Below are 27,939 nucleotides of genomic sequence, written 5' to 3'. Positions count from 1 at the left end.
CTGGAGTAGCAGAGGGCCACCAGGTCTCAGTTGTAGAGGCCAAGTTACCTCCCTCATCCATTATCAAATTTTGGATAGATATTTCCTTCTGGGCAGACTTAGTATTAAGCAACAATACTTGACTAGGGGGTCAGCTGACCAGCATCCCCACATTCTGAGATATAGTGGGTAAAGAAGAAGGGACTAGGTTTTTGATATAACTAGTCCCCTCTTGCCCCATCCCCCATATACCTTCAATCACCGGTACCATCACAAGGGTGGCAACCCTCCTCCCCTCTTCCCCCTATCCTTGACCCAGGTACATGATTCCCTTAACTCACCTCTAAGCATAGTGATAGAATGCAGACTAAATAGACAGATCCAAAAAATCCCAGGAGGAAACCACCCCACCCAGAGAGCTGCCCAGGGACTCAATAGTGAAGGGCTTGGAAAATTAACAACAAGAAAAAAGAAAAGTAGAATAAACAAACCCTGGGAATTACTCTTAATTTCATTGTTTTATTTAGATGGCCCTTCAGCCAAAGTTCTCAGGACAGGATACAATGAATGAAGTAAAATGCAGCATAAATCAACAGTCAAATTATCCAACTCACACCTCAATTACACAACAGCAGCAATAGAAACATAGGCAGCTGCCTTATACTGAGTCAGGTCATTCTTCCACCTAACAAAGTACTGTTTACATTGTTTGGCAGTAGCTCTCCTGGATTTCAGGCAAGTGTCTGTCTCAATTGCCTGGAGATGCCTTTTATTGGACCCGGAACCTTCTGTACGCAGTCAATACTCTTCCACTGAGCTACAACACTTCACCAAATCCATAATGTGGATTTCCTATAGGCAAGACCATAAAATTGTTGTTGCTATTCGTATAAATACAATTAATATGTTACTTGTCTTTCAAACCACCATCTCAATGTGATTTAAAGAGAGTTAAAAGACATTAAAAACAGAAGTACAACAAATACATTTAAAACAGGATTAGGAGCCTAACTAATGGTAAAGACTCATTTATTCATCTACGAAAGTCTGCTGGAACAAAAATATATTCAACAGTGATTGAAGCTAAATGAATAATCAGAGCTAAAGAAAAACAGAGCTGGCCCCACCGTATTGGAAACTCAAGGGATAGTGAGATAATGAGGAGTTCGATTGCATCCAACAAGTAATTTCTTTGTGCCTTATGTAGGACCAATATAGGGGCATGAAACTGCTTAGTTACTAATATAAAAATCCTTCTAGGCTGTATCCTTTAAGGAGTTAATAGGGCATAGATATGTATTAGCTCATGATTAAGGGCTACTGGGTTTCTGGTTAAGACCAGGAAGAGCAGTTGTGGGTTTTCCTTCCTGGTTACTGAATTATATCACTGAACAGCTGCCAGTTACCTTAAGTGCATAGGGTTAGCACAGGAAATTGAGCTTTCTCCTTGGCTATCAGCCAGTCCTTTAAAGTCACACATTGGTTCTGCACTTAGCAGCCATTAAGGTAGAAGATTAGGTAGCTTCATCTTAAGACATGAAAACTGTATATAAAGCTGAGTGAAGTTGTCAGACAGACCTTGAGAATAGGAAGGACTTGAGAGGATGTAACTTCACTCTCAGGAGTTTTGTACCATTGCACAGGAGATGATCTCCCAGCAACTGAAAGGATGATATGTTATATCTGCTTTTCTGTGCTTTCTGCTTCATATTCTCATCTACCAATAAAACATGTTGAAGTACACACTTGGTAAATCCTTTATTGCCTATCTGATCCCAAAACAATTCCTTGCTCCTTGGCAAGTCACCCTCCCTCCCACTTTTATTCCAGATAAAATACGGTACATCCCTTTCCCCTCCACTTTCCTACATCACCCTCTTTGTTCTCAACAACTGGAACAATGCTTCTTTCACTTGATTATTCCTGAGACAATAGATGAGGGGGTTGAGCATAGGAACCAGAAAAGCATAAAATAGAGTCATCACTTTCGTGTTGTCGCTGTGACTCTCTCCACTGTGCCCTATATACAGAGCCGCCACAGATCCATAAAAGAATGCCACCACTGCTAGGTGGGAAGACACTGTAGAAAAACCCTTGATGCCAGTGCTCTCCTTGGATCTTTTTTCCATGTAGAATACTACACATGCATAGGAAACCACAATGAAAAGGAAGGTGACCATAATCACACAAGAGGTGACAATGAAGCAGAAGAGGGGGAGGTACCCCAGGGGAGGACAGGCCACTGCTAAGAGTTGGTCAGAGTCACACACAAAGTGATCAAGTATATTGGAGCCACAGAAGGACAACCTGGAGATCAAAAACACTGGTACAATGTAGCACAGGAAACCGAAAACCCAACATGCAGCCACCAGGGCATAGCAGAAATCTGGGGTCATAATTTGTGGGTAGCGCAGTGGGTGGCAGATGGCCAAAAACCGGTCCAAGGCCATGGCTGAGAGGAACAGGCATTCAGAAGTACCAAGGGAGAAATAGATGTAATACTGGAGGAAGCAAGCATGGAAGGAGATGACCCCACCTGGGAAGGACAAGTCAAAGAGCATCCGTGGTGCAGTGGACATCACATAACACATCTCCAGCCAGGAGAAGTTGCTCAGCAAGATGTACATGGGCAGGCGAGCCAGGCGAGCATCATGAACCACGATCATGATGATGATGAAGTTCTCAGCCAACGTGAGGGTGTAGACTGCTGTGAAGAAGATGAGAAGGAGCAGGCGTCCTTGTGGTCCAACTTGGAAGCCCAGCAGAATGAATTCCTGCACCATGGTCCCATTGACCAGCTCCATCTGGATCACACACAAAACTGCCTGGAAGCTAGCCTCAAATTATCAAGTGTTAAAATGTTAATCTAATGTTTGGAATGGATAAAGTCTCTGTTGATGTGGCAAGAGTTGTCCTCAGCATTAAGCTATTTCCGAGATGAGGACTGGTATCTGTTAATTTGCAGAAGAAGAATACCAGTAGGGTAGAATTACTGTGCTGGGTGGAGAAAGGGAGGGTTAAAGAAGTTTCTCTGGAACCCTTTTTCATCTACTGCTGTGTTTGAAATGTCTCAGTACCTCTTCACATTGAGGATCTCTGAAGAATGTATAGCAACTTTCAAGCAAGTAGATGACAGCAACATGAATTTGGGTCAGGAAAAAAATTGTCTGCCAAGGCAACAAAGCGTTCAACTCAACAGCACACAGAAAGCTGATCCAACCATCCAAAGACCTGATGCAGATAAAGTCTCAGTATTTAGAGTCTGTGGATATTTAATTTTGTCATTTCACCTGCTCAGAACTGGCTTTCGTAACTGAGAAATAAAGGACTGCACTGCAGGGTGTGTCTGAAGATCTTAGTTGTGGGTGCCATGCTAAGCTCAGAGCATTATTTGAAAAGGTTTTAATTTAAGAAAGGAAGCACTCTTGAGAATTGCCCTATCAAGGGTAATTCTGTTTTTCTTCAAAGCAAGAGCTCCACAGAGATTGCTGAAGACCTTATAATTTATAATATCTTAGTTTGCTAATATCCCAAACTCTCCAAATTGGGTTATTGGAAGGTGCTTCTCTTTCTTTTTAATTTTTTTAATTAAAAATGGATTTCTATTTTGAGATAAATTTTAAAATACAAGCAGCAAAACACGCATTACAAATAAAACAAGATCACTAACTAAAGGAAATAGAAAAGTCACTGATTGCAATCCTTTGTGTATTACTATGGTTAAGGTTGTGCAACACTTAGAGAATGGGTAGGCAAACTAAGGCCCAGGGGCTGGATCCAGCCCAATTGCCGGCCTGCAGACGGTCCAGGAATCAGCGTGTTTTTACATGAGTAGAATGTGTCCTTTTATTTAAAATGCATCTCTGGGTTATTTGTGGGGCATAGGAATTTGTTCATTATTCTTTTTCAAAATATAGTCCGGCCCCCCACAAGGTCTGAGGGACAGTGGACCAGCCCCCTGCTGAAAAAGTTTGCTGACCCCTGACTTAAAGAACCTAAGGAAGAACTCACAAACTATTGAGGAAATTTGGTGGTATGCCATGTGGCCAAATCATATTCAGAAATACACCAATTGGAAGTTTTTTGGGGAAGGGCCATAGGTTAGTGTTAGGGCATCCCTGGAAATGGCTGAACACCCCGGCTGAAGCCCTGGGGCATAGGAGCCAACTCCTAAGGGCTGAGGGGGAGCAGGGCCCCCCAAAGTTGATGGGCATTGCCATTCAGATGCTGTGAGTGCACTGTGCCATGTGATTATGTGGGGCGGGCCTTACCTACCCCCCCCCCATATCTTATTCAGTTTGGGACTTCTGCCCTGGGGAGCCACTATTAAGTGAGTATAAAAAAATACTGAGCTAGGATTTGCTGAATTAAGAATTTGAACGGGAATACAAAAGGGGGAGGTGAGAGGAGGTCTGGGAAATAAGTTAATGGAAATGAGTAATGGAAACTACATTTGTTTTAACTGTTCTTTTTTGCTTTTGTATTTTTGTGTTTTTATTATTTCTTTTTTTGTGTATGTTTATTTTTTGTATTAATTGGAAACTTTAATAAATATCATTTAAAAAAAAAAATACTGAGCTAGGTCTGACTCATTGCTGCTTGGTAGCTTGTTTACTGATAAGTTTGCCAACATATAGAATCTGAGCAAGGCCAGTGCCCAAACTGTGGTCCTGTTTTTCAACTTGGGTTTTCTCTGTGTGTAAAGCTTTGGTTCATTGATGAAGCTTAGGTTCAGGGGAAGGGAAGGGAAGGGAAGGGAAGGGACCTTCATGTGAGGCCCACTGGGTGGCAACACAAGGATGGGCCTTTTCTTTAGTGGCTCCCTGTTTGTGGAATTGGCTCCCCAGGAAGGTTTGCCTGGCGCCTTCATAATGTAAATATATTATATTATATCAGGCGCCAGGCAAAAACGTTCTTCTTCAACCAGGCCTTTGGCTGATTAATATCCTACAGCCTTTAAAATGTATCTGTGGGAAGGAGGTGGTTATAGTTTTACAAACTCATTGTTTAAACCGTGTTTAGGGAAGACAATCTTACTCGGCTACGAGTGATCGCCGAAGAAGAAGATTGTTTCAGTTTAATTATCTAATTGTGTTTTATCTTTTATTTTGTTCTGTGAACTGTCCTGGGATTGCTTGATGAAGGGAGGTATATAAACTTAATAAATAATCTAGTCCAACCCCCTGCAGTGCAAGAAATTTCAGCTAAAAAGTCAATTAAAGCATCTTAAATATTTCATTCCTATCTGGTAACGGGGTTCATACTGTGCTACTATTTTAATATTGTGAATGAAATATAGTCTTTATTTTTGTGGGATTATTTGGGCAAAGGCTTGGTCTGAATCAGTGCTTCAGATCACTTCGGTCACAATTTATTACTGCACATTTAGCTAGTTTTGCTTCAGACTCCAGGAAGCAGAGAGTGGGGGCTTTAGAACTTGCTCCAAATTCCACCACAGAACCTGTTCCACGACACAATGCACCCATCTGATTACTCTTCTTCTTTTTATTTTTTTGCAGTAAAGACACCATTAAAACATTTTAAAACATTAATAATAAATAGCATAAATAAAAATGCACATTAATACAACTGAAAGCACACAATGACGATAATAGCTAGAGGAATCATAAGTGGTCTGATAACAATGGTCTTATTCAATAACATTGCCATTTGCGTTGTGAGTGACTTCTTGGAACCTGAAGCAAATAGATTCATAAGAGTGGCCAGGGAGGGGTTGTGTAATGGGGCATTTTGGATGACAGAATCCACCTTTGTGTTGCTAGAAGGGAAGTATCCATTGTTCATTAGTGTTTTATTGTATCTGCCATCTAATAAATTGGAAGGGAGAACATTAAACCTTACCAGAGAGAAAACCTTGCTATATTTAGGGATTGTTAAGTATCCCAAGTATGGTATCACATCTTTACAGGGGAGGCATGGTAACCCCAGTGACTGAGGGGAACAGGGTCCCCATGAAGGTCATTGAAGCTATGTCCAAAAAGCTCTGTTTAACCATTGATTTGGTGCCCTTTAGACATAGTAAGAGAATGATATACCTGTTGAGGTAACTTTTTTCACCACAATCTTCAACCAAGGTGATTAAAAATAACCAAACATTGCCTCAGAGTCCAATGAATTGGGGGTAAATACAAGTCAGCAGCGGAGCCAAAAATGGGTAGAATGAATTCACACAAAGCACAATCAGAATATTCAGTCCCTGTCTAGCCAGAAAGAAAACAAAGGTTTTTAACAATGGAAATTATCTGTGTTTTCACCGTGGTAGAAGGAAGTAACCTGTCTCTTGGCTTTTAATAGCTAATGGCATTGGTTCTTAAGGGACACATTCCCAAGGGACACCTAATATTTAACAGGAGCATTCAAGGTTTCTGTAGTAGATACAAAGACTCACTCATTCTTCTCATATAGCCCATGATTATGACAACTGAACACCCATGTTAGGCAGAGGGAACAGCAACATGTTCCCACCTACAAATCCGAACACAACATTTGTGATGAGCCTTCAGCTGGATGGAGGAATGTATCGAAAATTACTGAGGTAAAGAAATGGAGACTGGAGTGGAACTGGGGAGGATCAGATCTGAACGAGTGCCACCTTCTAAAAAGAGTTGAAGACTGTTTCAAGGAAATGTGATAGATCATTATAGAAGTGTGTGGTCAGAGAGACATAGATGAGTACTTGGGAAAGGCTGTGAGATGTCTCTGGGATTCCTAGCTGCATCCCTGATTTTTATTTAACAATCAAAATAAATAATTTGGTTCTTTGCCTTCATTTGGAGCCTACAAACCCTCTTATCTTGCAAATTGACACCACCTTAACTAACTAACTAACTAACTAACTAAATGTAACCTCACTGGACCTTTTTTTAAAAATCTCTAAATCACATGGGCAATAGTTTTATTAGGTCAACTGAAATGTCACTAAACAGAGTGGAAGCTTCATTGGACTTGATGGTACACAATGAAAGGGTTGTAGGGGGGAGTTGACTGTTCCACTAACCTGTATCTCAAAAGTGTTAAGACAGAACATGGGAGAAGAGTGTTAGTCACATCTCTCCTCCTTCTTCCTATGCTCCATCTTAAGGCCCTTATACAAGGTGTAGGCTCATGGCTTTGCCACCACCCAAAGTTTCTTCTCTCCCCAGCACCCTACGCCACAACTTTGCTTGACATCTAGTCCGATGAAGAATTCTGGGGAACATGAAGGCCTTCATGCTATTTTGTGATATTTTGGTTGGTCTAATAAAGGTATTGCACTAATATAGAATTTTGGAATAGATCTCACTCAAAAGTATCAATTAAATTGTTTAGTAACATAAGATGGGATGACTTTCATTCAAGGTGCTTCACAGGTCTATGTTTGCTCCTTGTCTCAGGAAAGAGCTGAGAAGCTTTAGGGAGGGGGTCACCCATCTGCAAAAGAACAAAAGGTGGTGTTGCAGGGGTGATAGACTAGGAATAAAATTGTAGGTAGATGAGTGTACTTCTAGTTAATGTCACTTTTGCAGGTGTTCATTCATAAGTCTGTTCAGTCTTGATGCTGCATTAAACTGTATTTTAATAGCTACAAGAAAACTCCCATTTAAAATAGTATTTTTGAATGGATTTTCTTGAAAAATGTACATTTCTAAAATATATCCTTTATGAAAGGATGCCTTTCTAAATATACTTTATCCCAAGATTCACATTTTGTAGATATTGTGCATGTGTGTGTGTACACACACAAGCATCATTGCAAAATTAGGAGAAAGGCTGATGGACAGCTATTTAATTTCAATGAATTAAATGCCTCAGGTTCCAGCAGCCAAGTGACAATACTTCTATAAGACTGTGAACAATATTCACAATAAGGGTCAAGGGGTCAAGCTTAGATATGTTCAAGATTACACTAACCCAAGCCAAACTATTCTGAATACATTTACCATGTTTACTTTTTATAATCAACTGTGATCTGAAAGAGAAGTTGGAAGCATCACTTTTCCTCTGTCTTTCAGTGGTAACAGAGAGACAAGAAGACAGACATAACCTCTATGCGGTTTAGAGTGATTATTCATCCATCTGATTCCAAATGGAGATGGACAATACGACTTCTGTCCAGGAATTCATTTTGCTGGGATTTGGAATTGGACAGCACAAACGGTTCCTGCTCCTCATTTTTTTCACCATTCTCTACATGCTCACTTTGGCAGAGAACATCACCATTATCACACTGGTGTTTCTAGACAACCACTTAGCTCAACTTCCCATGTATATTCTACTGAGCAACTTCTCCTGGCTAGAGATGTGCTACGTATCCACCACTGTGCCTCGCATGCTTTTTGACCTAGCTTCCCCTCATGGGGTCATTTCTTTCCATGAGTGCTTCCTCCAGTTCTACATTTTCTTTTCACTTGGTTGTACTGAATGCTTCTTCCTCTCAACCATGGCCTTGGACCGGTACTTGGCTATCTGCTGCCCACTACGCTACCCACACATAATGTCCCCACACTTCTGCTACACTCTGGTAGCTCTATGTTGGGTTGTTGGTTTCCTGTGGTACCTTGTCCCAGCAGTTTTGATCTCCCTGTTGTCCTTCTGTGGATCTAATACCATTGACCACTTCTTGTGTGATCCTGGACCAATTCTGGCCCTGGCATGCCCGCCACTCGGAAATGCTCCCCTCTTCAGCCAGATTTGCCTCAATGGTCTGATTATAGGCAATGTCTCCTTTGTTGTGCTGTCCTACAGCACTGTAATTCTCACCCTGATGAAAACCTCTAGCCAAGGTAATCGTAGGAAGGCCTTCTCCACCATATCATTCCACATTGTGGTGGTCACACTTTTCTACGGCTCAGTTGCAGGGATGTACTTGATTCCAGGTGGAGAAAGCCAATCAGAGGTCACCAAGGCAGTGACCCTCTTCTACACAGCCATCACACCCTTTCTCAATCCTTTGATCTACTGCTTGAGGAATGATCAGGTGAAAGAGGCAGTGGGCAGGTTGCTGAGGAGAAAGGTGAGGTCACTGGGGAGAAAGCAAACAACTTAAAAAGTGGGGAGAGGAGGCAACAACAACAAAGCAAAGCACCCAAGTATGTACAGCTGATATGTACAGAGCTGGATAGAGAGAAGCAACTTTCTCTGCTGATGTGTTTTGCACAGCACATCAAGAAAGGTATGATAAGAAATCAGGAATGAGTTCATAGTTACCTGATGACCACATTCCCCGACAAGGCAGTTCAGTTCTTAGCTTTAAGAAGGAACCCGAAACCATTTGTTGGGATTTTTCACAATTTGTCTGATGGCCAGTTACTAAATTATAATGAAATGAATCTCACTACCCTTGATAACATCTGGGTTGTGGAAGCCTATTCAGACCAAAGGCTGTGTTGCCTTCTTGTCAAGCTTCCAGAGGAGCACATGGGAGTGGGCAGGGCCAGAGGTGAAAGCAGGCAGAGCACTGAATGTGAATTCTAGCTTTGTATTAGTTTCCATACACATTCACACAACCTTCTCTGTTCTCCAGCTAAACAAGCAGGAGGCATCAGCTAAGTTCAAGGAAATATTCCATCAAGGGAAAAACACTTGGGGTGTGAAGCAGGGTTAGTGAGAGTGTGACTTGGGAAGAGGAGTGTGACTGAGGACCCCCACCCTGCATTTGGAGTAAATTCTAATTATTTTCACTTTAATAACAAAAAAATATGTCATTGTAAAATGATGATTTTTGGTACATATCTCCCAGGGGGGCTTATGGAAACAGTGAGCATGTTGGCATAAAGCAGACAGGGTCACTGATTTTCTTAACAGGTGCAACAGGAAGCACAGATAGATGCTTTGCATCATCCCAGTGAGCTGTTATTGGATGAGAAAACCTCTGTCAATTTCTAGTTCTTATCACTTATGTTTAGTCTTTGTTCCAAATCTGTGTATACTGTAATTTGTGGTGGGTGGGTGTTTTGCAGAGTCTCTTTTATTTGTATAAATGGTAAAGTGATGCCACACTAAGAATAGGCCTGGTATTGATTGTCCCTTGAATAAATCTTTTTGGTGGGTTAACTGTTCTGGAATGGCTATAAGCCTATATAGATACAGTGGTACCTCGGGTTACAGACACTTCAGGTTACAGATGCTTCAGGTTACAGACTCTGCTGACCCAGAGGTAGTACCTCGAGTTAAGAAATTTGCTTCAGGATGAGAACAGATATTGTGCAGTGGTGGCACGGCGGCAGCAGGAGGCCCCATTAGCTAAAGTGGTACCTCAGGTTAAGAACAGTTTCAGGTTAAGAATGGACCTCCAGAACGAATTAAGTTCTTAACCCGAGGTACCACTGTATAAACATACACACAAACACACACATATCCAAGCTTAGGTCTTTCATTGTTGTGAAGTGATCCATCTGGCTGCAATATAAGCATGAATGGTTTAAAATTGTGTATATTGGGTAATATTTTGCAATTTTTCTTAATAAAAAAATCATTTGAAATTGTGCTCATTGTATATTTATAGATTTGGATTACATTTTAAAATGTTTCTTTGTTGTAAACAACTTCAAGATCTGCAGACATCAAGTGATCATGAGGTGGACTAAATAAATAAATAAATAAATAAATAAATAAATAAATAAATAAATAAATAAATGTTACTAATTCGTTAGATTTAATATCCATGTTATTGTAGCCAAGTACTATTTTCTATTTGCTCTATATCTTTAGATGACCTCAATAAGTGCTTTCATACACTGTAGATGTTAAACAGCACAGAATATAAGAACTTAACTGGATCAGTCCAGGGGCCCATGTAGACTAGCATCCTCTTCTCACGGACCCAGCAGATGCCTATGTGTAAACACACAAGCAATTCACCCCACCGGTGTCTACCAGCAACACAACAATGTAGGGAAACTGTAGCCACAATGTCTAGCACCCATTAATAACATTATTATGATTTTTAGTAGTATTTTGAATTTGTATACTGCCCTTCATCTCAGGCACACCAAGTTGGGCACAACATGGGGGGGGGCAGGCATTCCACATACATGATGTCATATGTGTGGTGTATCCTCCCGGTCCGGCCAGGCCTGCTGGGATGGGCAGGTGTCCTTTGAAGATCGCCAGAGTGCAAATCTCTACAGAAGTTTTAACTTCAGTGCATGCATGCAAACATTACATGTTATGCACATTAAATTTTAACCTTTACCCCCTGCCCCCAATCCTACCTCTTGTTTTGGAGGGAGCTTTTATCCTCCCCCCACCTTCTAAGTTTTGCATACTTTGCCAATTATCCAGATACCTCCCTTTTGTTCATTGTGGTGGGTGTAATTTGGTTACAAAACAATTGGCACAGCCCATCCCAAGTTCAGCACTTGAAGGAAACATATTCAAAGCAAGACTGAAAGTAGAGAATGTTTCGAGTTGTGCTAATTATCATTATATGCACTTTTTATAATAATCAGGCAGGAGTAACAGAAAATGATGGGCTTTATTCAAACCAGCTGGCATTCTCTTTCTCTCCCTCCTGCTCGGTCTCTGTACTGTCTGTGTTGAGCCACTTGCTGGTAGCTGCTTCCTTAATCTGTGCCTTCCCTCTGGGGCACAAAGTTTCTGTCTTAACCCTATTGCTTTGTGACACATTCAGGAAATACCATTTTTGAATATTCTCTTAAGTAAAACAAAGACAAAGACAAAACCATGCTAGTATAAACTGGCCAATGTATCATACTTCTAGCAGCAAGAATTCCATGTAAAAAATTATTTATTTCAGAAATGTGATACACCCATCTGCTATAATAAGTGCAACAGCCCAACCTACCACAATTTTGATTGTGGAAGGCTGGTGTTCTGCTTCTCCTTCTTTTTTTCTTCCAAAATTTTTACACTATCGATATTCTCCAGGGCACCAACATTTCTCCATTCTCTTCAACAACCTCCCTGCTGCCTCTTTGATCTTATCATTCCTCAGACAGTAGATCAGTGGGTTGAGGACAGGTGTGACGGCAGCATAAAAGACTGTTGCTGCCTTTGTGACCTCTGAGTTGCTTTCTCCACCTGGAGCAGCTACGTATACCCCTGCCACAGAACCATAAAAAATCGTCACCACCATTAGGTGGAAAAATATGGTGGAGAAAGCCTTCTTACGACTTCCTTGGCTAGAGGTTTTCATCAGAGAGAGAATCACTGCACCATAGGACAGGATGACACACAATAAGTTACCCAAAATCACAGCATTTACGAATATCTGATAGATGAAAGGAGCATTTCCTAGTGGAGGGCAGGCCAGAGACAGAAGTGGCCCAGGATCACACAACAAATGGTCAATGACGTTTGGTCCACAGAAGGACATCTTGGAGATCAAAGTCACTGGGACAAGGTTCCACAGGAAGCCAAGGATCCAACAGGTAGCCATCAGGGCATAGCAGGCATTCTGGGACATAATTTGTGGGTAACGCAGTGGGTGGCATATGGCTAAATACCGATCCAAAGCCATGGCAGAGAGGAAGAAGTCCTCAGTGCAACCAAGAGAAAAAAAGATGTAGAACTGGAGGAAGCAAGCCTGGAAAGAGATCTTTCCATGAAGGGTTATTAGGTCAAAGAGCATGCGAGGTATAGTGGTGCTCACATAGCATATCTCCAGCCAGGAGAAGCTGCCCAGAAGGAGATACATGGGAAGTCGTGACAAGTGGGAGTCTAGAACGACCAAGGTGATAATGGTCATGTTCTCAGCCAAAGTCAGCACATAAAAAGTGGTCAAAAAAATGAGGAGCAGCAAATGCTTCTTTGGCCCACCTCCAAATCCTAGCAAAATGAATTCTGTGACATCAGTCCCATTGGCCATCTCCATCTGCAATCACAAAACAGAAACACAGTCACATACCAAGAGCGAGTATCATCTCCCTGTCTGCCTGTAGACTCAGCAAGCTTATCATTTGTGGATGGTGTGTGCTAAGGGAATAAATCCTTAGACTGAGAGGAAAACACTACTACAAACCAGCGTCTCCCTCTCTGCTTTCATTGAAAAGCAAAGACTAACCAGGCATGCTGCTTTTAAGGAGGGCAGCAGAATATTCTGCCTCCTTCATTTTAGATTACATATACTTATTCTTGAGATTGCATATCAGTTATGAGGCATAACAAGTAATTGTGTTGCATCCATTTAATTTATATTTATTTATTTATTGAGGGGAAAATCATAGGCCACTTAATCAGAAGATTCTCTAAATTATGAACATAATAAAGTAGTCAATAGCACATAGATAAAGACTTAAAGACAGATATACAGGTAGGTAGCTAAATTATAGCTCTTAGGACCAAAATATGTAAAGTTTCAGAAGAATATAGGAAGCTGCCTTATAACAAGTTGGGCCATCGGTCCTTTTTCCTCAAAATGGTCCAGACTGATGGGCAGCAGCTTCTGAGGTTTCCAGTGAGGTGCCCCAGAGATACTCTGTATGCAAAGCAGTTGGTCTGCCATTGAACTATGGCCCTTCCCAAGTATTCTAAACTTACCTATGACCGCTGAAATGTGCATCACCATATCATTATCAGATTGGTATGTGAGAACATGGAATATCTAAATGGCACTTCCCAGATTATGTTGGACTCCCCACTCCCATCAGCTCCAGCCAAGATAACCAATGGTCCAGGATCATGAGAGTTGTAGTCCATCATCATCTGAAGTGCATCCTGTTGACTACCTATGTTCTTATTTCTTTGAAACATCCTTTTAGTCCATAGGAGTGGACTTCCTTAAGCATCTGTTGTCATCAACATAGTCATTTCTTTTTATGTGTGTAGGAATCTAGTGCTAGTGTATTGTTTGTTTGTTTATGTATTATGTATTTTGTGTTCTTATTTTGTATTTTTTGTTGTTGTGAACCATCCCGATTTAGTAAGAAATCAGGGGTGGACAAGTTTTAGCACTCTGTATGCTGTTGGATAACAATTCTGAGGAATTCATCTGAGAGCCCTGTACTTGTTTCTCCCTCCCTCCCTCCCTCCCTCTGAGACCCTCTTGCATTATGATGATGATGATGTTGTCAATGATGTTGTTGTTGCTGCTGCTGCTGTCATTGTTCTGTAAACTTCTCTGGGATCTTTTTTAGATTATGAGTATGGCAAAGTAAAGGTAAAGGGACCCCTGACCATTAGGTCCAGTCATGACTGACTCTGGGGTTGCGGCGCTCATCTCGCTTTATTGGCCAAGGGAGCCGGCGTACAAATGTTATAAATAGATAAGTAAAGATATTTCTCTCCTACTTTCCTTTTTCTCTCAGATGATGCTCCATATTGGTGTGTCAACATTTCCTTGCCCATAATCTTTCTGAATAGGGCTACCCATTGAAATACATGCCCTCTGGTCTCTTACCACAGTCTCCTTTGCCTTGTTAAAGGTATCAATTTATGTACCTCAGTAGCATGTAAGGAGTCAATCCCCCCAGCAGAAGGCTCACCACCTTGGCTGTGTCGGAGTTCACAGATTGTGCAAAAGAAATATATAGTTGTTTCCTGTGTCGTTTAGAAGGAGATGGTAGACTTGTCTGTGGACTAACGCTTGAATGCTGCTGTTAAATATTCAGCAGCCCTTGGAGATGTGTCTCTAAGGAATGTTCTCATTATCCACTAAAACAAACTCTCTTTTGGGATGGAAGATCTTCATTTGCTATAGTGAAACATGGGTAATTCCACACAGGCAATTGTCTGTTATTTTGAGTTGAAGACACCCAACTGTTCAGGGTGGTAAAAACAAAAGGGGATTGTGAGGAGCTCCAAAAGAGTCTTTTCCCACTGCATAAATGTGCATTAAATTGAGGAGGGGCAGAAATGTAACTCAGTGTAAATAAGAGTAAAGTGATGCACATGGGACCAAAAACCCTAACTTCACATACACACTAATTAGGTGTGAACTGGCATGGAAAGAGATGTTGGCTTAATAGTAGAAAGCTTGGTGAAATTGTGGAGCCATGTGTGACAGCTGTGAATTAATTTCATGTTAGGGATCATCGGGAAAGGGGTTGAAAATAAAACTGTCAATTTCTTGAAGATTTGCAGTACCTAATCTTAAGCGGCGTAGACAGTCTGCTCATTTACGTAATATTCTTTTGAACCAGCAAGCTTCGGGTTCCATAATTTAAAATGGAAGATGGTAGAGTTTGAGATTTTCTACAATCACTCCCTTAACAAAAAACAACAACAGCCATGAGCAAATAATAATAATAATAATAATAATAATAATAATAAAATTTTATTTATATGCCGCCCTCCCCAGCCAAAGCCAGGCTCAGGGCGGCTAACAACAATCAAATAATCCAACATTCTAAAAACATTTGATTATAAAAATTAATTAAAATCAAATTGATGGCAACTGTGCAGGCTGCCAGAGGAGGGAGTCAGGCTGCGCCCTGACCAAAGGCCTGGTGGAACAGCTCTGTCTTGCAGGCCCTGCGGAAAGATGTCAGGTCCCTCAGGGCCCTAGTCTCTTGTTACAGAGCATTCCACCAGATTGGAGCTGCAGCCAAGAAAGCCCCGGCTCTAGTTGAGGCCAGCCTAACCTCTCTGTGGCCTGGGACCTTCAGGCATAACTAACCTTTTGAAAGTCAGATTTGATGGTATAGAAAGAATGGAAGGCAAAACTGCTACCTCTTGATGCACCCCTACTCCCAATAGCTAAACATTTCTCATTCTGCAGAGCAAGTAGATCATGCTCATTCACCAAATTGGAATCAATGGGGTTTACAAATTAAAGGATTTTTTAAATAAAAAAAAACCTAAAAAAACCCCTTACAGCTCCAGAAATTAACTTTATATTGGGTGACATACCCTGCAGCTGGCTATAGATTTACCAGGTCATACACTTTCTAAAACAATCAAGTATATCACCTCAGGCACCATGCAACTGAAATAGTTTTGAATAACTTGAAAGATCCAAGCCTCTAGGGAAGGACATTGTTTTTCAAATATTCAAAATTGGCAGAAAAATCCAAACAGTGATTTAGACCTCCATTCCAATTAAAATATAACATGATGGTGGCAATTGAATATGGTAATGAACAAGACAGTTGCGTCAATTCTTTATTTTTCTAAGCTGCTGCCTTTTGTTCAGTTCAGTCCTCGACACAATAAAAAAACATTTTGGGGAACATATGAATTCCAGTAACCCAGCACTGGAGGCCAAGATCTCCACAGTAGCCATTCTGTATATTATCCTTATATGCTCAGATATGTTAGAACAGAGGAATTTAACAAAAATATATCACAGATTTATAAAGAATTATTCCTCAAGTAAACATACAAATTGCATTCCATTTACATTTTATTGAGGGAATAAAAATAGCTGCAAATATCCCATTGGTTTATCACAGCTGATTTAAGATGTATAAGGGCTACAGAATGTTAGATATGTCAATCCTTTCTTCTTCTTAATTGCTCCCTGCTGTTCAGCTGAGGCCTCACCAGAATAATATAACACTTTGGGGAAAATATACAGCTTAGTAAACCAGCACTGGAGGCTAAGATGGAGAAGATCTCCACAGCCACCATATATTTTCCTCTTGTGCTCAGATAGGTGGGAACAAAGGACAGCCACACACTGCAAAATACCAGCATGCTGAAGGTGATGAACTTGGCTTCATTAAAACTGTCTGGTAACTTCCTAGCTAGGAAGGCTACAGTGAAGCTGACAATTGCTAGCAAGCCCATGAAGCCCAAGACATTGTAGAACATGGTGACTGAGCCTTCATTACATTGCAGAACAATTTCTTTAGTCACAGAGTGCATATCAAAATCTGGGAATGGGGAAGACGTTGCCAGCCATACACAACAAAGAACAGCTTGAATCAGGGAGCAGGAAAGAACAATGAAGGTGGCATGTTGTTTCCCCACCCATTTCCTCATCCTGGAACCTGGTTTGGTGACCCTGAAAGCAAGGACCACAATGATTGTCTTGGCCAACACACAAGAAACTGCCACTGAAAAGATGATGCCAAATGCTGTTTGTCGAAGGAGACACGTCACTTTCTCAGGTCGACCGATGAATAGCAAAGCACAAAGGAAGGCGAGAAAGAGGGAGGTGAGGAGAGTATAGGTGAGGTTCCGGTTGTTGGCTCTAACTATGGGAGTGTCTCTGTGTTTAATAAAGACCCAAAGCACCAAAGCTGTGGTGAAAGAAAGGGAAAGAGCAAGAACTGCCAAAGCAATCCCCAAAGGTTCTCCATAAGACAAGAAACTGATGTCCTTTGGCATGCATGAATCCCGTTCCATGTTTGGGTAATGATCTTGTGGGCACTGAAGGCATTCATCCATGTCTGCAAACAAACAACAAACAGCATGATCAGGTTTCTATATGTTGCAGCAGAATTTGTGTTGTTGTGATGTAGTAATATGAAATATCAAACTTACAAATGTCAAACTTTCATTGGCTAGAAATAGATTGATCCCTAAGTAGATTAAATAATGTTTAAATAGATCCCTAAAAAGATTGTGTTGCACATTTATAGATGTGCAAAATTCAATATATAGTTATACTCCCATCCACATATGGGTCCAATCACTTTTTTTAAATATACAGCAGAGTTTTCCAAACTGTGTGTTGTGACACTTTAGTGTGTCAGCTGCAGTGTGTAGGTGTGTCAAGTGAATGCTCCACACACTCCTCCTGGGGTTGGAAACGAAGCGGGCAGATCGTGAGATATGTTGTGTCCCCATACATTTCATTATTAGAATTTATGTATGTGTCTCTATATCTTATAAGGGGTTAGTTTAATCTCCAGTTTGCTAGTAAAACTGAATTCCTGTGTCACGAAATGATGATGCATGTCTAAAGTGTGCCAACAATATGAAAAGCTTGAAAAGCTCTGACATAACAATATAAATTTATAATTCTTTCTTTTTTCTATTTTCCATGACTTCTCACCAGATTATTCTTTGGACATTGAACATGCTCAGTCCCTTTGTGTTTTTTCTTTAAAAGAAAAGGGTTTGTCAAAAAGAATTGTGTTCCAATTCTGCAATCATGCTTTTTTCCAAAATAAACATTATACCTCCTTCTTCTGAATGAGTGGTGGGGTTTTTCCCCTCTCCTCCCTGTTTGGTGTACATAATGACCAGCTCTGAATGACTTGGGACTGCTATTGCTAAGTTTATCAGGCTGTATCCTCATATGAGGAACCATAAACTTTACTGAATTCTGAGGAATGTTCTCAATTTAAGGGAAATGAATGTCTGAATACCTGAATGACAGTACATTTGATAGGCTGTGTACATGATGTCTCTTACCCATCTGGTTGGAAAACTTCCCTTGTGGACACAGAATGCAATCATAGCAGCAAAATGGTTTCCCTTCCTTCTTTGCTTTATGGTAACCCAAAGGGCATTTATCATTACAAAGAGAAAGGGGCTGCACCTGTCCACAAATGAAAGAAGAGAAGGTTTTCTCTTTTGCAAGCTTGTATATCAACATTGGGAACTGTGAATAACTCTGGAAGTAATAGATATGGTACAAAATATGAATGGACCTCACCTGGTTAAAACTGCTGGGCCACACAAAGTCTTCATCCCAAATCCTCAACACTTCTTCTTGGGGAGCCATGGAGTCTATATTTCCCACTTTGATTCTCTGAAAGGACTGATTTGGAAATGTGATCCAGTTTATAATATCAAATCCAGCCTCTAGCTCTCCATTTTCATTGAAGGAAACCTTTTCCCCAACAGTATTATTAAATACGATTCTCTTAACAAAGTGGTTAAGCTAAAGAAAGAGGGGATAAAGAAAAAAAGTCAGTGGATATGTCAAAGGCTGTGGATCATTCCCACTTTATTCCAAACTCTTGAGAAACTTTATGCCTGATAATCGTAAATATAGAGAGAAGATGTGCACATACCACCTTGAGGTAGTAATTAGTAAAGCAATCTTAACCCTGCAGGGCAGCAGCAGGATATGACAGGGAGGAATAGCCACCACTGCATCCACAGCCATATCACTCACACCTGCTGTGGTTGAAGGCAGGGACAACAATACTCTACACCATGCTCATCATCATGTCTTTTTGGAATTTATACAGATTTTCAATTATTTTTATAATCATTTGAATCTGGTGAGACCTTGAGCTTCAGCAAATTCATGAAGGAAGCAGGAAATCTATTGCTAGTATTCAATGCTGCTTTATACATTCTCAGGAAACAGAGACATCATGCATCTGAAAACCAGGCCCTAGGGAAAAACAGTGTGAGAATACTATTGCTATCTGGTTGGCTGGTAAAGGAAGGCTCTGTACTGATCGTGCGGGATCCTTCCTTTGTTCTTGGTGTATTCGGGACATTACCTTCCATAATTCTTGATGCTGAAGCTTTACTCCTCCATCTACTATCATTCTGCCTTTGTATCTAGATGAATCCATGGCCTGCAATGCATGTGCTATTGCAAAGGCAGCTGTGTAGACACTGTAGCTGTGGCCAGTCATGCTCATTTCAAAAACAGATGCAGGAAGAGTCTCCAACTTCTCCTCTCCACTGCAGATTTCTTCATTCTGTAGGTCTACCATAGCTCTGGGGAACAGACACCCAAATGCCTGCTCCCAGAAAACCCTAACGAAGCCATCTTCCTTCTCTGAAGTGGGGTTTCTCATCAGAATAAATTTCTGGAATCCTAAAACTTCACTGGAGTGAACAGCAAAGGATATAGCACCATGTAGGAAGTCTATGTCCCAATCTCTTTGAAGAGGAATGGAAGTGAACTCCATCTCAGCTGTCATTATCCAGACTTTACCATTTCTCTTTGTTGATATATGTTCATATGCTGAAGCCTTAGAAAATATCCTCAGGATGAGCATGGTCTCTATTTCACCATGAATGACTAATGCAATGACAGTGCTCTTCATAATGATTTCAGTCTTCTCAATTACATCTCCCACCATATCATTAATAGTACTGGAAAAAGACACTTTGAGAAGTCTTACTATGAAATCAAAGCAGATACCTTTCTGGGCAAACATGGGGATAATATTCTGTTCAAACCTCTCTCCATTGTCATCGTGCCGAGAAATTACTCCAATCCATGTCCACTTGAAATATAGCAGTATGTGGAGAATTGTCTCATATTGAAGCTTCAAATTTGGGAACATTTGGAGATAGAAAGCAGCTTGGGTTTTCTTATCTATCACCACAGGAGAGCCATATATGATCTAATGGAAATTTAAAAAGTTAAGAAGTGAGGAGACTTGTAGTGGCCAGCAGGGTAGGACAAGTGTGCTCAGAGATTCCGTGATGTTCTGGAAAGGTGAGTAGCAGGGTGAAGCAGCAGTAAGATTTGTGCAGTGCAGATACACTGATGAAGTCAATATGACACTCCCACCTGCCTCCCCACCTGAAACATTGCAATGACTCAAGTTCAGGGAGGTTAGGTGAGCACTCTGCTGTTACTGGTTGTTACTTCAGCAGCCCACAGAGTGTGGACCTAGAGTTTAGCAAATACTTTAATATTTTCATTTTTTATATTATCACTTACCGTCCAGCTATTTAATATTTATTTTAATGTATGCATGGCGGGTGAGTTCAGGTGGGAAGTGGTGCCAGGTCCCAATGAGAATTGAGAGCATCTTTGAATTGGAGTCTATGTCAGATGTCAAAACAGAAGTTGCAAATTTAAGCAGTGCCTTTTGCAAATGAGGGAAGAGTTTGCCCTGTGCTTTGTCCCTATCAGATGACAAAATTTCCCCCAATGCTCTCTTTGGGACATGGGTGGCACTGTGGTCTAAAGCACTGAGCCTAGGGCTGGCCGATCGGAAGGTCAGAGATTCGAATCTCCGCGACTGAGTGAGCTCCTGTTGCTCAGTCCCAGCGCCTGCCAACTTAGCAGTTCGAAAGCATGTCAAAGCAGCTTAGTCATGCTGGCCACATGACCCGGAAGAACTGTTTGTGCACAAATGTCGGCTCCCTCGGCCAGTAAAGGGAGATTAACACCGCGACCCCAGAGTCGTTTGTGACTGGACTTAACTGTCAGGGGTCTTTTACCTTTTTTTAAAAAAAATGCTTTCTTTATGGAATTAGTTTTGCCATGATTTAAATCCTCTTCTATATTCCGAGCTCTTGAATGGTGCATATTAATGTACAACAAACTGTCTGAGGGGGAAAGAGTTTATTCTCCTTTTCTCTCCTCCTTAATTTAAATCTAGTACATCTAGCCTTTGGCTAAGAGGCTCTAACCCCTGTTTTTATAACTGATTTCATCAATTTAAATGGAATTGTTCATCTTCTTAAGGATTTATTTGTTCTTGCATACAAATGCATCAAACATCATAACTATGAGTCTCCTATTCCTATAATCTTCCTATAATCTTATATGGAGAAATGGGGTAGGAACAATGTACACAAACTGGCCAAGAAGGGGGAGAAACCTGAACACAGAGAGATCACTTCTGCAACAGTGATGGTGGAAGCAGTTAATGACAAAGAACAAAGTCCACACGCCTCTTTATTTACAGAGTGGGGGAAAGCCTTTAATGCTGTTAAAAATCATCTACAAAAATAAGTCAGAAAACACACAGAAAATAGAAATAACTCCAAATGAAGCTACAGAACTGAGTGGGGGGGGGAATCTAATCTTTCTAAAATGTAAGAGGAGAATTTAAATTTAATATTCTGAGACACTACAGAAGATACAGCAAGAATTATTATTTTTTTAAAAAATAAATCTTACTAACATGATGGGCAAGAAAAATGCTAGAAGTCCTCATAACAGTCAGACATAGAGATTGTTCGTTGCAAGCAAAAAATGCAGTATTTTCCCATCATATTATTATTATTTGCTTTGAGAAATTTCTCATTAAGGACAAATTCATGAAAACAGTGGCCAACAGGTAATCAAACAGGAATGCTGCTGCAAGAGAGAGAGAAAGGCAGGCCCTGAACTTTGCCACAAAGAAATTACAGACACCTCAAATACATTATTATTGGGGCAAATATTACTGGGGCTTAGGAAGAAGAAGAAGAAGAAGAACCAACAAAAACTTGCGAAGCCACTCAGTGTTGTATGTTGGAAGTCACCCTCTTCTAAGAAATGTAAACCTCACATCTGGCAAATGAGAGAAGAGCCCAGAAACATCGATCCATTGCATTAAAATTCTTTCTCCTTATCTCTCATCAATTTAAATATTAGCTTTTTTTAAATTCCAAAACCTAAAAAGTAAGTGCTCTTCCTCACTGCTTTTATTCAATTAGCAACTTTTGGTTGATAGGTTAGTTATAATAAAAAGTTATTTATATAATAGAGTTAATTCCTCATGCAATCCATAGAATTAATATGATTTACTTCCAATATGCAGAGGAAGTGTAGTTCATAATTTTTCATATATTATTCACTTTCTCCTCTTCAAGTTAGTGTTGTACCTTTGCAGGCTAAAACACAATTTAATTGTCATGTTACAGGATTCCAGGACTCTGTTTAAGGTCCTTTGCATATTGTTCATTGTTAATGTTCTCTTTTATTTTTTGCATGCTTGGAACCCTGACTGGGCACAACTTTACTGAAAGCAATATATTTGCTGATCATCTGGATAATCCTTTTTTACTATACGTTGGAATTTGCTATTTATTTGATAGTGTTGCATGACAGATCTCATTTTCAATTATATATTTTATATGTCTGAGTTTTTCCAAGGTAATACCTTGAAATGTTAAAGGTTTTGGCAATCAAATTGAATACATCTTAACTGTGGGATCTTATGTACAGTGATACCTCGGGTTACATACGCTTCAGGTTACATACACTGCAGGTTACAGACTCCACTAACCCAGAAATAGTACCTCGGGTTAAGAACTTTGCTTCAGGATGAGAACAGAAATTGCGCTCTGGCGGTGCGGTGGCGGCAGCAGGAGGCCCCATTAGCTAAAGTGGTGCTTCAGGTTAAGAACAGTTTCAGGTTAAGAACAGACCTCCAGAACGAATTAAGTACTTAACCCGAGGTACCACTGTACAAGCATACAGCATCTTGAATTAGATACTGAATGCCAATTGCTGGGTATGGCAAATGTGGACAGTGATGTTGCACTCATGTCCTGCTTGTGGACTTCCTCCAGGTAATTTGTTGGCCTCTTTGAAAAAAGAATTCAGGGCTGGGTAGGTTCCTGGCCTGATTCAGTAGGACTTTTCATATAGTCTTACTTCTGGAAGCCTCACTTGCAAATACAACTGTTAAAAGGAAAACCTTTACAAGTAAAAAGATGAGCAAATGGTTTGTTTATCTTTCCTACTGTCTGCATACCTGAGGAATTTTATAGATGCACAGGGTATCTGCCATGTAGAGACAGACTCCAGAGATAGGTCCCCCAATGACTGCTCCTAGATTGTTCTGACTATCACATTTGTAGTTGGGGGTGAATCTGTCCAGTGTAGAGAAAAGTTCCAATGATGCTTGATAGGTCCATCTTGTGTCAAAGTAGCTATTATAGATATGAAAGCCCAAGGTGACATTAGGTAAAATCTGGGGATTTTCATTGATCTCTTTTAAAGCAAATATCAAGGCCAGGCTATGCTGATAGATCTGGGTCATCATCCTGTAATTAGAGTTACTTGCACTGTGAGAGTGGATTTTTTTCAGAATGTGACATATGCTTCTCTTCAGTTAAATGCATTATTACTGAATACATTATAGTATAATGGTTCTGATCTAGATAAGCATTATGAAATATTGTCACATGCATCTGTACTTTTATATTTTGTTTTCACCTGCACAATGCTGATACAGTATTCTGGGTCTGGATCTTTGAAATTTCCAGGTGTTGGAGGACTTTAATTACATAAACTGAAAAAAGTAACCCAGTTTTCTTGATTTCAATTGCTTTAGTTGACTATGACCCACAGAGTTGCTGTTCAAAATGGGATCAGATAGAAATCAAATGAAATGAAATACAACTTAGGAAACCAAGAAGCTGACACATTGTCTACATTGGCTGTCTGTGGATCTCTGACGTTTCTATTAAAGAAACTTTCCCCGCCCTATCTCAAGATGCCAGGCATTGAAAAAGTGACCTCCTGTGTACCATGATGCTCTAGCTTTGAATGACAGCAATTTCCACTTATCAATACTTTCTCAGAAAATATGACCATATTAAAGTAACAATCCAGAGAAAGCAGTAAACATAGTTGCTCAAAAATAAAAAGGACCAAAATTTAAAAATTAATCCTCAACCCCAGTCACAGCTCTCTCACAGTTCCTTCACTACAACCTGGAAATTCTTAAATACTTAACGCTCCTAAGCAGAAAACAGTAGGGTCATCAAAATGCTGAAGGGTAATGTGGCATAGCTAGGACAGATATATGACATTATAAAGGAACTTTTTAAAAAAGAAAAACAGCAAAGCCTTACACAGTGCCTTGAAAGATGTCATTAGAAGGCAGTTCTCTGAAATTGATTGGAATTGAAAATCTATATATCTGAGCTATAATGCTGGCAATGATGAAGTCTCCTGGTTGATAAAACTTGTGAAGAATAGGAAGAGAGTTGCTGACACTGCATTTGATGTCAGGCGTCTTGTATGCCACCAGAGGCAAAAAGAACAGGACTGCCAGTGGCAGTAGCTTCTGTGAAAGAATTCCTTCACTACACCCATTCTCTTGCCTCCACATTATACCTAACTGGGTTCTGTGCTGAGTCCCACAGCCTTATTTGAATGGCCCCACACAGGATGATGTGTGGCTCAGACTATGCCTTCTAAAATGTCCATGATCTGATTTACCAAGCCCTCAGACCAAATTGGATGGGGGATAGTTATTGAATCCTTGTATCTTGTAGTTTTCGTTTTGGTTACTACAGCTGCCTTGAGACCGGAAGTAGTATCATGTAATCACAATTAATTAGATAATTATAAGTGAGATAATCACCTATTCAGAATTACAATTTCTGTGAGACATTGCAGACATTTTGTCTCCCCGGATAGCAAGAGATATTGAGGCATCTACTGATTCACATAAAAAAGGCCTTCTGTATAATGAGATATTCATAAGAAAAGAGTACCACAGAAAAAGTTTGCATTTGTCTTAAAAGTGAACATGTTATTCATTCATATATATATATATATATATATATATATATATATATATAATATTTATTCCAATTTTAAAGATTACAAAAAAGAAAAACAACCAAGAAAAAAAGAAAAAAGAAAAAGGAAAAAAAAACATCAAACCTTCCCACAACACATTTTTCGTTTGCTTATTTCCTTGACCTCCTCACACCTCCCTTTTTTGTATTCTAGTTCAATTAGATATTTCAGCAAATCCTTTCCATCTTTGTTTTTATCCTAATAATTTATCTTAACATACTGTAATTTTACACTCTCTTCTTTCACCAATTAACTATCCATTTTTACTTAATCCTTTATATCATTTCTGCTAAGACCACATAACTACATTCCAACATCCTTCTAACATTCCTTAATTTTACAGTGTTTTTGTAAATAAACTTTAAATTTCTTCCAATCTTCTTCCACCAACTCTTCTCCTTGGTCTCGGATTCTGCCAGTCATTTCCGCCAGTTCCATATAGTCCATCACCTTCATCTGCCATTCTTCCCGGGTGGGTAAATCTTGTGTCTTCCAATACTTTGCAATAAGTATTCTTGCTGCTGTTGTGGCATACATAAAGAAAGTTCTATCCTTCTTTAACACCAGTTGGCTGACCATGCCCAGGAGAAAGGCCTCTGGTTTCTTCTGAAAGGTATATTTAAATACCTTTTTCATTTCGTTATAGATCATCTCCCAGAAAGTCTTAATCCTTGGGCATGTCCACCAAAGGTGAAAGAATATTCTTTACATTTCCAACATTTATTATCGGGCAAATGATAGATTTTTGCGAGCTTGACTGGTGTCATGTACCACCTGTATATCATTTTCATTATATTCTCTCTTAAGGCATTACATGCCGTAAACTTCATACCTGTGGTCCATAACTGTTCCCAGTCAGCCATCATAATGTTATATCCAACATCTTGTGCCCCTTAATCATAGCAGATTTAACCGTTTCATCCTGAGTATTCCATTTCAACAGCAAGTTATACATTCTTGACAAATTCTTAGTTTTAGGTTCTAACAGTTCTATTTCCAATTTTGATTTTTCCACCTGAAAACCAATTTTCTTATCCAAATTATAAGCCTCCATTATTTGATAATAATGAAGCCAATCTCGCACTTTGTTTTTTAGTTTTTCAAAACTCTGCAGTTTTAATCGGTCTCCTTCTTGTTCCAAAATTTCCCAATATTTCAGCCATTTGGCCTCCATATTGAGCTTTTTCTGAGCCTTTGCTTCCATTGGTGACAACCACCTTGGACTTTTGTTTTCAAGCAAATCCTTATATCTTATCCAGACATTAAACAGTGCTTTCCTGAGAATATGGTTTTTAAACGCTTTATGTGCTTTGACCTTGTCATACCACAAGTATGCATGCCATCCAAAGACATTGTTAAAACCTTCCAAGTCCAAAATGTCCGTGTTTTCAAGAAGCAGCCATTCTTTCAGCCAACAAAATGCAGCTGATTCATAATAAAGCCTGAGGTCTGGCAGGGGAAATCCACCTCTTTCTTTAGCATCGGTTAATATCTTAAATTTTATTTGAGGCTTCTTGCCCTGCCAGACAAATCTAGAAATATCTCTCTGCCACTTCTTGAAACAATCCACTTTGTCCAAAATTTGCAGTGTTTGAAACAAAAACAACATCCTTGGCAATCTTTATATATATATATATAATTGCATGGTTAAGTTCTCTTGGGTGGCAAGAGATACCAATGTTCCTGCTGACTAACATCAAGAATGAAGGGTTTCTGTATAATAAGATATTCAGAAAAGAGCATCACAAGAGAAGTCTGCATTTGACAGACATTTTATGCATTCATGTCTGTTCATTCATTTATATTATTGTCTTTTTAGCTGTTTTCAGAAAGAACAGGCAACAGGTGTGCATCATAGATCAGAACAGAGGAAGAAAATCTGAAAGCCCTTCTTTGATTTGCTATGGAACAGGCACGTAATATTTTACATGTTGTTGTTGTTGTTGTTAATGTTAAGTTACTGATTCTCATGGCTTTATTGGGTTCACAGAAGGACAACTTGGATATCAAAGACACTGGGATAATAAATCAACAAAATCCAACAATCCAACAAGCAGCCACCAAGTCATAGCAGGCAACTAGGGACATTTTTGGGGTGGGGGCCCTTCCACATAGTTGGTACATATAAGTACATGTGGTGGGACTGCTCAAAGAAGGCTGAATGTATCCACTGAGAGCTCTTTGACAACCAAACAATTACCCAATAATTTCACCTGGCACTTTTGTATCTATATGCGGTAACAGAATGAGATTTGAAAAATAAAGAACATACTTATCATCTCTTAACAGCAGTCCGGGGCTCTATTGCCAAATCCTGGAAGACCTTTAATCTTAATCATTTGGATTGTTGGTATTCAAGGATTTGTCAAGTTGCCCTTCTTGAACTAAAAGTATCTAAAAGGCAGAGTTTGACTTAATTTGTGTGTGTGTGTGTGTGTGTGTGTGTGTGTGGCATGATTATATTTTTATACAAATACTGAGGCACATGGTCACTCAGTGCCATTAGTATATGCAAATGGCTGGTTCATTTAAGGCTATATAGAACATTTAGTCTTAAAAATAATAGAATTCACAGTTGGAGAAAACTTTTATTTTTCTAAATCTTTATTATTTGAAAAGGAAATCTTTGTATGAATTAATTCTTTATCATCCCCTTGAAGCAATGTTGTATCTTTGTACTTTTGTCCTTCCAGCCTGTGATGCATGATGGTTTACATATTGGATTATTTGTTTATTTTTTATTTTTTTTGCTATGTTGCACTTTTTAAGTAACTAATCAATACAGTTTTTGAAAAGCAAAAAATAGAATATAAGTTTTATCTCTTTGGGTGACTGGTTGGGTCTTCCACTTCATTTTCTTCTCCCAACATCTT

The 27,939-nt window shown here is 39.8% G+C and overlaps 4 protein-coding genes across 4 annotated transcripts in view; 1 reads left to right on the top strand and 3 right to left on the bottom strand.

The window, feature by feature from the left end:
* LOC307201976 (vomeronasal type-2 receptor 26-like) overlaps nt 1-18,303 on the bottom strand; it is a 237,745-nt gene extending 219,442 nt beyond the window's left edge. Inside the window, exon 1 of the mRNA XM_079951564.1 lies at nt 18,244-18,303. Within this exon, the coding sequence (XP_079807690.1) occupies nt 18,244-18,288 (45 nt within the window). The 5' untranslated portion in view covers nt 18,289-18,303. The remainder of the gene's footprint in view (nt 1-18,243) is intronic.
* LOC307202030 (olfactory receptor 11G2-like) lies at nt 1,845-2,783 on the bottom strand (the record flags this gene model as incomplete). Its single annotated transcript, XM_079951650.1, has 1 exon — nt 1,845-2,783. One exon carries the CDS (start codon nt 2,781-2,783, stop codon nt 1,845-1,847), a length of 939 nt encoding a protein of 312 aa, XP_079807776.1.
* Nucleotides 8,066-9,025, top strand: LOC307200462 (olfactory receptor 11G2-like; the record flags this gene model as incomplete). The annotated part of the gene is made up of 1 exon (XM_079949002.1): nt 8,066-9,025. The coding sequence occupies one exon, from the start codon at nt 8,066-8,068 to the stop codon at nt 9,023-9,025; it is 960 nt and encodes a 319-aa protein (XP_079805128.1).
* On the bottom strand, nt 11,852-12,814 carry LOC307200460 (olfactory receptor 11H6-like; the record flags this gene model as incomplete). Its single annotated transcript, XM_079949000.1, has 1 exon — nt 11,852-12,814. One exon carries the CDS (start codon nt 12,812-12,814, stop codon nt 11,852-11,854), a length of 963 nt encoding a protein of 320 aa, XP_079805126.1.
* Nucleotides 18,304-27,939: the final 9,636 nt, after the last annotated feature.

The sequence above is a fragment of the Podarcis cretensis genome (assembly GCF_951804945.1).
Source record: "Podarcis cretensis genome assembly, chromosome: 13".
Lineage (NCBI taxonomy): Eukaryota > Metazoa > Chordata > Lepidosauria > Squamata > Lacertidae > Podarcis > Podarcis cretensis.
Note: the sequence above shows the minus strand (reverse complement) of the source record. Positions and strands in the feature narration are given on the sequence as shown.